Source organism: Oncorhynchus masou, chromosome 13 (genome assembly GCF_036934945.1).
Source record: "Oncorhynchus masou masou isolate Uvic2021 chromosome 13, UVic_Omas_1.1, whole genome shotgun sequence".
Lineage (NCBI taxonomy): Eukaryota > Metazoa > Chordata > Actinopteri > Salmoniformes > Salmonidae > Oncorhynchus > Oncorhynchus masou.
Window position 1 is genome coordinate 41,388,431 of NC_088224.1, and position 11,029 is coordinate 41,399,459.

The following is an 11,029-nucleotide window of genomic DNA, read 5'->3' on the forward strand; positions in this document are numbered from 1 at the left end:
AAAAAAAGTTAACATTTTGCTTTGATTACATCACTTTTTTTACTTGATGGGGTTGATATTTTTTTTAATATATAAAAATGGGGTCACGGGCCAAAAATGTTTGGGAACCCCTGCTGTACTTTATCATAAGTTTAAACTAACTGGTATCCCTACTTCCTGGCCTATTTATTTAAAAAGAGATGCAGAGTGTCGGGGAGGCAGGTAGCCTAGTGGTTAGAGCGTTGGGCCAGAAACCGAAAGGTTGCTAGAGCTGACAAGGTAAAAAAAAAAGCCGTTGTTCTGTCCCTGGATAAGACAGTTAACCCACTGTTTCTAGGTGTTTCTAGGCCGTCATTGTAAATAAGAATTTGTTCTTAACTGACTTGCCTAGTAAAATAAAGGTAACAAATACTGGAGAGACCAAGAAGGCAGCAGTCCTGTCCTGTACTCAACTGTGTCTAAATTAACTGGTATACTTTCCTATTTCCTACTCCAGCCATTTGCAGAGATTGCACAGTTAACAGACGTCCAGGAGGGCACGGTGGTGCGCTGCATCCAGAGACTCGACGAGGTGCTGAAGGAGGTGCGCCAGGCAGCCCGCATCGTGGGAGACTCGGTCCTGGGCAGCAAGATGGAGAAGGCCTCCCTGGCCATTCGCAGAGACATCGTGTTCACTGCTTCGCTCTACACACACTGAGATGGGAAGGGAGTGAATGGGGGAAAGAGGGAGAGCGAGAGCGGGTGTAGATAGTGTTTGTATTGTAGGTGAAAGAGTGTGGAGAGGAGGAGATAGAGAGGATGTAGGTACGGTATTGTAGGTGAGAGAGTGCCAAGGTGCCTGAGCCAAGTCCCAAGCTCGATCAATGTGTGTGAGCATGGTGGGAGAATGGGTGAGTGTATGAGGGAGGTGTGTGTGTTTGTGTGCGATTGTATGGACATAGTATTGTTTACCTGAGTCCTAATTAAATTCCTGGACATGGAAAGGGAATGCTCTTTAAAAAATCAGACCAAAGTAGTAATGATAATGAAATTATTTGTAATTTATTGTACAGTAATAAAATCCACTGTGGACTAACATTTTAGAGTACTTTGTTTTTAGCAATTGTCCCCCAAGGGCTCCTGTGATTGTCTGAGTAAGTGGCTGTATGCATGAGTCTGACATTGGTTTAAACATTATGACACTGTTAACTATTGCTCTTGCTGTATACTGTAGGAACAACAATCTGTACATATCCTATTCTGTGAAACACAATGTCATTTACAGTCAACTATCTAACCCTAATCAAAATCATGATCCGTTCTTGACTCATGCTCATGTTATGACAGCAAGCCACGGGTATAAAGAGTTGTCAGCATAGCATAAAAAGTATTCAAATCCAATATCCGGTCATCTCTTTAAAGGGTTTGTTTCGGGGTTTCCAGCTCAGTGGCATATGTATTTCCCAGTCTCGGCTGTCTCTTTAAGACAACGATAGCTTTGTGTCTGATTAATTCAATGTAACGAGAGATGCATTGGAGAAACCTATTTTCCGCTGTTACTGTGGATGTATCAGCTACAGAGAGTGTGAAAAAACTGGACATTTATTTCCTATTGGTCATGATCATCGGATAATTCAATTGGCGGTTATCATATACTAAAGTTATAACGTGATACCGTTATTATAGGCAACGGATGTGGGGATACAACAAATATGGATTTAAATTAGCTGGAAATTAAGTCTCCATAATTTCATATTTTTTCTGTAAGAGGATTTACCAAAATTCGTTTTGGAGGAATAAGAATATTTACATTAAATTGTTTAGAGGGGAGTTTTGTTCTGACTGCACGAAATGTCTGAAAAACACGGTAAGCTTTTTTTCTCTTGTTCTGTTGCGTCTTTTATGTCAGCACTGTAATTGATAATTGAGCCAATTTTTCCCCTCCCCCGCTGTATTTTCTCTCCTTTGGATTGTGATACATGTGTACATTTGGGATAATTGTTTGACTATAGGTTGTTTTGGTAGGTTTTTTTGTGGTGCATAACTAACAATTGGCTACTTGGTGACGTATGATATCTCTGTTTCCATCTTCTCTGTTTTCACCTCCCCATGTCAACATCTCCGACAAACTCTTCCTTCTATTTATCTGCATGTCCTACATCTGTAGTCTGCTATGTTATTTTATTCCCAATAGGGTACGCTCTATTTAATTGCCTATGCATGCACATTTATTTAAATAACTACAATGAAATAAGGGTTTGCGTGCGTGTGTTTGTTTCCGTGAGTGTGGGCGGATTTGCGTGCGTTTGTACAGTGTATTAGGGCGAATGAACGTGAGCGTGTGATGTTAACATAAGAAATGCAGCACAATAATTTGCTTAATTTCTCTCTTTAACTCCCTTGGATTCACTGTATCCTAGGAGGTTATCAAGGTAAGAGCCATGCTACTGAGTGAGATGCCTCCCTAATTCTAAATGAAAGCCTGTAGCACAGAAAACAGGTTTCGGTTGGAAAAGCCCTGTCTAGAGGCCTGCCTGCATGTTCATGGCATGCACCATCACACCAATGAATGAAGTTTATAGGCCATATAGCTGTATCACGTGATAGACACAAACAGACAGTTGAGGTTTTTCGGGAATAGCAGAACATTGTAATCCAATATGGATGATAAAACATGCCAGATAGAATCGTATTGTTATTTATGGAGAGATGGCAACATATATAGGACTATTCCCCCTCTCAAAGGAATCAGCTCATCTTAATTATAGACACCCAAAGAAATCCTATACAAATTTGACTAGAGATCTACAACATAAGACATTTGGAATGATCAAACAATATATGTTCTTTGATGACTTTCCATCACCATTAGACTACTGAGTAGTATGCTATCTGGTATATGCCTTAGTTGTGAATGGGCCATTAATTCAAACAGTCAATGAAAGTATACATTAGTGCATTAGTTCACTATCAGATTCATATGAACTCCTATCACTTATCCCCCATTCATCCACTATAACCCTTCCTTTCTTCACTGTTGTCCTCTCTCCTTTTTTATTTGACTATCTCTCCCGTTGCATCCTATGAATCAGATTTCCCTGTTTCACATTCAGTCCCTGATGTGCGCCATGTACCCTTGAAAGGTGTCCCTCCCGCTGTGTCAGGATCCCATCCCCCTTCTGTGTTTGAGTGGTCTTACTCTGGCTGTGGTGACAGTGTTAGTGGGTTATGTAATGGTGTGTATCCCCAAGCACAACTCTCTCTCTCTCTCTCTCTCTCTCTCTCTCTCTCTCTCTCTCTCTCTCTCTCTCTCTCTCTCTCTCTCTCATATCATCTGCTGAATAGGCTAGTCAGCATGCTGTTTATTGCTGTACTGTACAAAGTCAACCTGGCTACTGTGTGAACGTGGTTCCTTTTGTTTCTCTTTGTGTGTGAAATGTATTCAACGTTTTCACACTCTACATACATTTGTGTGGTTTACATACCCGTAGGTGACAAACCTATTATAGTGCTTGTATTGCGTAAGCGGTGACCAAAATGTCGGAGTGATGGCTAGTTAGATAACATTTCTGCCGACTCACTCACTCACTCGCATATTTATTTCTCTCTCTAATTTCTTTCCATCTCTTCCTCTCTCAGGTCTGGAAGACTCTAATCGGCAGGCCATGTCCCAACCCATGCAGCAAATGCAGCCCCCTCCATACCTCCCATCCCAGGACCCTAACATTGGCCAACAACACCCCAACATGCAGCACCCCAACATGCAGCACCCCAACATGCAGCACCCCAACATGCAGCACCCCAACATGCAGCACCCCAACATGCAGCACCCCAACATGGGCCCTCCGCCCAGCTGTGGCCCCCAGCCCAACTACCCCCCTCCACCCCCGCCCCCTGGCTCCGATGGCTACCAGGAGACCCAGTTCCACAATGGCTCCTACGGACACCCAGGGGCCCCACAGGGCTACACAGTCCAGACCCAGGGCCCGGGAGGGGGGGTCCCACATGCCCCTGTAGGGTATTTTCAACCAGGATACCCTCTCCAGCTGCAGCCCTGCACAGCCTATGTTCCTGTCTACCCCATGGCGTCGGTGAGTCAGTGTATTCATCTACGATAGCAGTAATTATTCCAAAGCATTTTGTGTTTGTAGAAAAGAGAACGAAGCATATGAGGGTGGTATGCTCATCTGATTCTTTAGAACACCGGTGCTGGTTGGGGAAAAATATACAAGAACGGAAAGGCCCGCACAAGGTATAATACTGCTCCCCAGTGTTTTACTTCTGCACCATGATACATTCTGTAAGGGATAATCAAGAAGGGGCTAATGCTCTAGAATGCCCTTCAAGCCAATCAGAAACAAGTATTCAACCATGCCATGGTATATGTTTGTGTATCATCATGATGCAGTAGTAAATCACGGGAGCAGGCGCAGCATTATAATGACCCGGCATTTCCTTTCTTAATCGAATAGAGAACGAGTCACCCACACAAGCCAATTTCCATTGGTTCTTAGGTTAAGGCTGTGGAAAGTAAACAGTGGTTTGCACCTCTTGAGGGGTACAGAGAAATCCAAAAAGGCTTTTCCAAGGTCAGTGGCCATAAAGAGATCAAGCATCTCACAGTAGGAGTACCGTTCTTGGATCAGTTTTGCCTTGTAGATCACAATGAATAAGATTACATGGACAAGGGGGGACCTGATCCTAGATAAGCACTCCTACTCTGAGATGCTTGATTTACATCTCTCTCTCTCTCTCTCTCTCTCTCTTTCACTCTCTTACACAGGGACAGCCCTACCAGGGGATGCCCCAGGGTCAGATGGGCATGCAGATGCCCCATGGCATGGCTCTGATGGAGCCCCGGCGCCCGCCTCACGACTACCTGCCCATCGCTGTGCTCACCACCGTCTGCTGCTTCTGGCCCACAGGAATCATAGCCATCATCAAGGCAGTACAGGTTGGTGTTAGGCTAGCACAGAATTGTCTGCACAGTATGTTTGTTAGCTAGCTAGTAATTTTTAGGGAAATGATTGATTGTTTTGTTGTTTCTCTGTTTATTACAGTATTATGTTTATTTTTTATATGCTGGCTTTGATGGTTAGCCTGATCATTATGCACAAGACTCTACAACAGTCTACATTATGTAATTGCAGCATTGTTTACACAGGCTAAAATTGATTTTTGCATTGGGCTTTCCTTCCGATTTGTTTGAGTTGAGCTAAGCTGACAGCCAGGCATAAATAGCCCTGCAAATTTGGGACTTGAACCATTATTATTATTATGGTTGTTTAATTTAAGGCCTGATAAACTGTGTTTTGTGGCTTTTTGTGTGAGTATGTACTATTGTCAACTCCACTCTCTCCCTCTCTCAACTAAATTCAGTTTAAGGTTCAGTTCTCTCCCTCCTTCTCCCCCCCCCCCCCTCAGGTGCGTACAGCAGTGGCCAGGGGGGACATGGTGACGGCAGAGATAGCGTCCCGCGAGGCGCGTAACTTCTCCTTCATTAGCCTGGCGGTGGGCATTGCCTCCATCGTCCTGTGTACCATCCTCACCGTGGTAGTCATCATCGCCTCCCAACACCATGACGATGACTGGGAACCCTAATACATAACACAGTGTGGTATCATGGGATGTGTAGTTTTGGGTGGAGATTGAAGAATAAGAGCACCGGAATTCACTCTCTGAAACTGGTATGTTATATTGGGGGGTGTATATATATGTGTGTGTGTGTGTGTGTGTGTGTGTGTGTGTGTGTGTGTGTGTGTGTGTGTGTGTGTGTGTGTGTATGCACCCTGTGTACTGTATACAGTACTGACCTGACCTACTAACTACTAACGGGTTGAGAACCAATCACACTTATATTCAATTGCCAAAACAAATAGATACACATTATTTGCCAGTATTACTTACCATTTACACTCGGATATAATAGCGCTCCATAGCACTTATGGGGGAAACAGAGTACATACACAGAGGCATTAAAGGGCAATTCCACCACATTTCAACCTCATTTTCATTATCTATAGCACAGTACCAGTGTCTACATATGTGAAAATGGCACATGACATCATCAAAAGTACAACAAAAAAATAACGGATTTTCAAAAACAATGAGATTCACAGTGACGTGGGGAGTAAGAAAATGCCCTCCATCTGGCTAGAAACTCGTTGCAGGTTTTGAAAATCAGTTTTCCTTACTTTTCCTCCTGCCTTATCACAGAGAATAATCTTTAGGACCTTCTCTTTTTAACCACAGAGCATAGAAAAGTGCAATTTTCAGTTATGTAGACACTGGTATTTTTATTTTTACCTTTATTTAACTAGGCAAGTCAGTTAAGAACATATTCTTATTTTCAATGACGGCCTAGGAACAGTGGGGAAACTGCCTTGTTCAGGGACAGAACGACAGATTTGTACCTTGTCAGCTCGGGGATTTGAACTTGCAACCTTCCGGTTACTAGTCCAACGCTCTAACCACTAGGCTACCCTGGTATGGTACTGGAGATAATGAATATGAGGTTGAAAAGTGTCAGAATTGCCCTTTAACTAGGAATTACAGATGAATTTATGGTCCCCTTGAACCTAGGTAGACCAAACCATGGATCACACTGTATCTTGATAAACTATTTAAGCCTTCACAAAACTGCCAAAAAGATCACAAATCATGACTGACATTAGTGCCATATATAAATAGTATTGTGTAAGGAGGTTGTTTTGAATTACTTCTAATATAAATACTTTTATTGAATTGTGTTGAGTCATTTATAGTTTTTGATTTATGATTTTCATAAACACCCGCATCTAACGATAGTATTTAAAAAATATTTATTAAATGGATAGTATAAATTATAGTATAAGACTGCCAAACAGACGTAGGTATGGAGGGATACAAATTATCAGTATTCATTTTACACACAATCAAATGGAAAGTAAATAAAGACATATTGTTGTCTTATTATGAGATTAATATATGGAAATTGTGGACAAAAAGATTGGGATTTTTCTTGTGAGATGACATCTCTATTTTAAAGTTGTGCTGGCGGAGGGATACACCATAGGGTGTACTGTGACCGTGTCTTTTCTCCCGCCTTTTTTATATGACATGTGACTATTTTAGCTACATTGACAAATTGTTTGTTGCATAAGATTGTTTAATACTTGTTCACTTTATTTATGTATGTATTTAGGTATATTATAATTTATTAGTTTATTTATAATATTTATTTTTTCATAGATTATTAGCATGTCACCATTATGTTTTAGTTGAAATCAATAGTTTATTGTACCCCTATTGGCCTACAAAACCTTAACTAAACTCAGCAAAAAAATAAATGTCAGCTCACTGTCAACAGCGTTTATTTTCAGCAAACTTGACATGTGTAAATATTTGTATGAACATAAGATTCAACAACTGAGACATAAACTGAACAAGTTCCACAGACGTGACGGACAGAAATGGAATAATGTGTCCTTAAACAAAGGGGGGGGGGGGGTTAAAATCAAAAGTAACATTCAGTATCTGGTGCGGCCACCAGCTGCATTAAGTACTGCAGTGTTGCCAGTTCTTGCTGTGAGATGTTACCCCACTCTTCCACCAAGGCACCTGCAAGTTCCCGGACATTTCTGGGAGGAATAGCCTTAGCCCTCACCCTCCGATCCAACAGGTCCCAGGCGTGCTCAATAGGATTGAGATCCAGGTTCTTTGCTGGCCATTGCAGAACACTGACATTCCTGTCTTGCAGGAAATCATGCACAGAACGAGCAGTATGGCTGGTGGCATTGTCATGCTGGAGGGCCATGTCAGGATGAGCCTGCAGGAAGGGTACCACATGAGGGAGTAGAATGTCTTACCTGTAACGCACAGCATTGAGATTTCCTGCAATGACAACAAGCTCAGTCCGATGATGCTGTGACACACCACCCCAGACCATGACGAACCCTCCACCTTTAAATCGATCCAGCTCCAGAGTACAGGCCTCGGTGTAACGCTCATACCTTCTATGATAAACGCGAATCCGACCATCACCCCTGGTGAGAGAGAACCACAACTCGTCAGTGAAGAGCACTTTTTGCCAGTCTTGTCTGGTTCAGCGACGGTGGGTTTGTGCCCATAGGCAACGTTGTTGCCGGTGATGTCTGGTGAGGACCTGCCTTACAACAGGCCTACAAGCCCTCAGTCCAGCCTCCCTCAGCCTAATGCGGACAGTCTGAGCACTGATGGAGGGATTGTGCGTTCCTGGTGTAACTCGGGCAGTTGTTGTTGCCATCCTGTACCTTTCCTGGCAGGTGTGATGTTCGGATGTACCGATTGGGTGCAAGTGTTACACGGGGTCTGCCACTGCGAGGACGATCAGCTGTCCGTCCTGTCTCCCTGTTGCGCTGTCTTAGGCTTCTCTCGGTACGGACATTGCAATTTATTGCCCTGGCCACATCTGCAGTCCTCATGCCTCCTTGCAGCATGCCTAAGGCACGTTCACGCAGATGAGCGGGGACCCTGGGCATCGTTCTTTTGGTGTTTTTCTTTAATTTCCGAAGTTTTCATAACTGTGACCTTAATTGTCTACCGTCTGTAAGCTGTTAGTGTGTTAACGACCGTTCCACAGGTGCATGTTCATTAATTGTTCATGGTTCATTGAACAAGCATGGGAAGCAGTGTTCAAACACTTTACAATGAAGATCTGTGAAGTTGTTTGGATTTTTACAAATGATCTTTGAAAGACAGGGTCCTGAAAAGGGGACCTTTCTTTTTTTGCTGAGTTTACATTACATTTGATGACGTTTGTGATGACTTGCACTTCCCAGCGTTGACATAGCACAGAAACTGACATAATTACTTTGTACACATTGGCTAATGTCAGCAGGCTTAGAATTGTTTTTATACACTCCAATAGACAATTGTATAATTGTAGAAATAGACACATTTAGAACAACAGTTGCTTGTCTAATTGAAGTGGTTGGTCCATTTTCTAATTTCATATAGAATAAAGTATTGCAGTACTAAGAAAAAAGCTACACATTTGATGGAAAGTGCTTGGACGGACGCAAGATTAAAAAGGCTATGTAATTATAAATAGGGCTAGTGTAGTATAAATTTGAGAAATTGCAGCTTTTGCAAATAATGTTTTGTTAATATTAATGGTTATAATAGCCAATAAAATAGTATTATCTTAGTTAATAGTTTCTCAGAGTAAAAGGTTGTAGACAAAGAACTTATATGCCACAGACAATACTCTGTAATGCACGCCATTATTACAATTCTCTCAGCTTTTCCCAAATTGTCTTATCTGATAATAAGGGTTGCGTCAAACACATTTGGTCTCCAATCTAGCCTATCACTTTATGAGGTGTGCTGCCTCGTGTTGGAGAGCCAAGAGCGTTGCCGCGTAACAGCGTGAACTAAAATGACCTGAGACGGAATCAGTCAAGCAGAAATACTGATGGTGGCACTGAAAACGAATGTCTCTGAGGAGAGAGAAAAAAATCTATGCCTAATAATACAGTACACTAGCATTTTACTCTCCTCAATTTGTCTATTACCCCAATAGACCCCCTCTATTTCTCTCTGTCTCTCTTTCTGATGTCCATTGCAAAATTGGAACCGTAGTTCTCGACATATCTCTGATCTGCTTCTCTGTGTTCAATTCCTATGATAAAGTTATTCAGAGATATCGAAAATGTATTGTTTCTCGTGAAGGACCATGATTACAGATTTGAATATTGTTATTATGGTGACGTTTTATTCCAAAAGTATTATTAAATTAGTATTACTACTATGGTTATTATTCTGTTACTTGGAAATCTCTTTTACATTTGATTATCATTACTATATTTATAATGTACATTGTATTTGGAGAATATGTTCTTATACTGATAACACGGTGTTCTAGAAATATGTTGAGTGCAAAGTAAGCACAGTACTGTGACCCGTAGTGCTGTTACTCACCTCTATACAAGAGATGTATCGGTATGGAATGTTCTTATGCTTTCTCTCTCTCTCTCTCACTCCTCACATATCTAGTTGTGTTTAGATCTACACTGTTCTCTCCCCACATACTTGTTTTGTGAGGCCGTTCGATGTCATTTAAGATGACAGGCTGGGCAAATGCTACTGCTTCTTTGCAGTATTCATACCTTTTCTCTGAGCTTGTAAATGTAATGGATTGGCATTTTCAAATTGGCTGGCGAATCACAGTGTACATGTACTTTTCTTGGGGTTTATTTCTGTTCATGGATATTACACATGCATCTGTCGTGTATGAATTGAGTCGTTTGAATAAAATTGTTTTTTTTTTGTGCAAGAGTAGGTAACAGTGATGTGTACTCTACAGCTATCTCGCTCTCTGTCTTTCACTCTCTCCCACTCTCTCTCTGTGGCCTTTCCACTCCCTACATCTCTTAGGTGCATATTTATAGTTGGCCCGGATTCCTCCATCCCTGTATCTCTTCTCTCACTGTCAGAACATGAACGATCACTCAATATCTGGTGGGAGGAGGCTGGTGAGAGGAGCTATAGAAGGACGGGCTCATTGTAGCTGGAGTGAAATCAATGGAACGGTATCAAACACATCAAACACATTTGACTCTGTTCCATTTATTCTATTCCACACATTACAATGAGCCCGTCCTCCTATTGCTCCTCCCACCAGCCTCCTCTGAGATAGAGAGGGAGGTGGTGGGACCAGGCCAGACTGTGTCTGCAGGAACACAGATGGTCATTTAGCCTCCCGAAGAGCGACCCAGCATCTCTGCGATCGTTTTACTTGGTCTGTCGCAACATGCATCTCTGTTCCACTACACCTCCCTGCCTCCCTTGAGCGGACCTGCACTGTCGCTCACTGTGTGTGTTTGTGTCATCGGGCCGAGCACCGGATACTTATGAGCCAATCACCTCAGCAGTTGCGTCAAGGCTGATTAATAACGATGGGCAATGAATGAAACTGTGTGCCACATGCTCCTTCTGTGTAGCTGTGCAGTCAGCCAAGATCAAGGATTCATGTTGACCCCTTGAGCTTAATACTTTCTCTGCATCAATGAATCTGTTCACTCTTGCCCCCACTCTCTTTTATATCTCCCCA

At 42.3% G+C, this 11,029-nt stretch overlaps 2 protein-coding genes across 2 annotated transcripts in view; both read left to right on the forward strand.

Annotated features, from left to right (window-relative positions):
* The window catches only part of LOC135552334 (superkiller complex protein 2-like), a 48,984-nt gene extending 47,928 nt beyond the window's left edge, over positions 1 to 1,056 (forward strand). Inside the window, exon 29 of the mRNA XM_064983898.1 lies at positions 476 to 1,056. Coding sequence (XP_064839970.1) covers positions 476 to 676 — 201 coding nt within the window. The 3' untranslated portion in view covers positions 677 to 1,056. The remainder of the gene's footprint in view (positions 1 to 475) is intronic.
* Positions 1,057 to 1,144: 88 nt separating this feature from the next.
* LOC135552338 (proline-rich transmembrane protein 1-like) lies at positions 1,145 to 10,254 on the forward strand. Its single transcript, XM_064983901.1, has 4 exons — positions 1,145 to 2,390; positions 3,598 to 4,049; positions 4,742 to 4,912; positions 5,383 to 10,254. Exons 2-4 carry the CDS (start codon positions 3,624 to 3,626, stop codon positions 5,557 to 5,559), a joined length of 774 nt encoding a protein of 257 aa, XP_064839973.1. The 5' UTR covers positions 1,145 to 2,390; positions 3,598 to 3,623; the 3' UTR covers positions 5,560 to 10,254.
* The last annotated feature ends 775 nt before the right edge of the window (positions 10,255 to 11,029 follow it).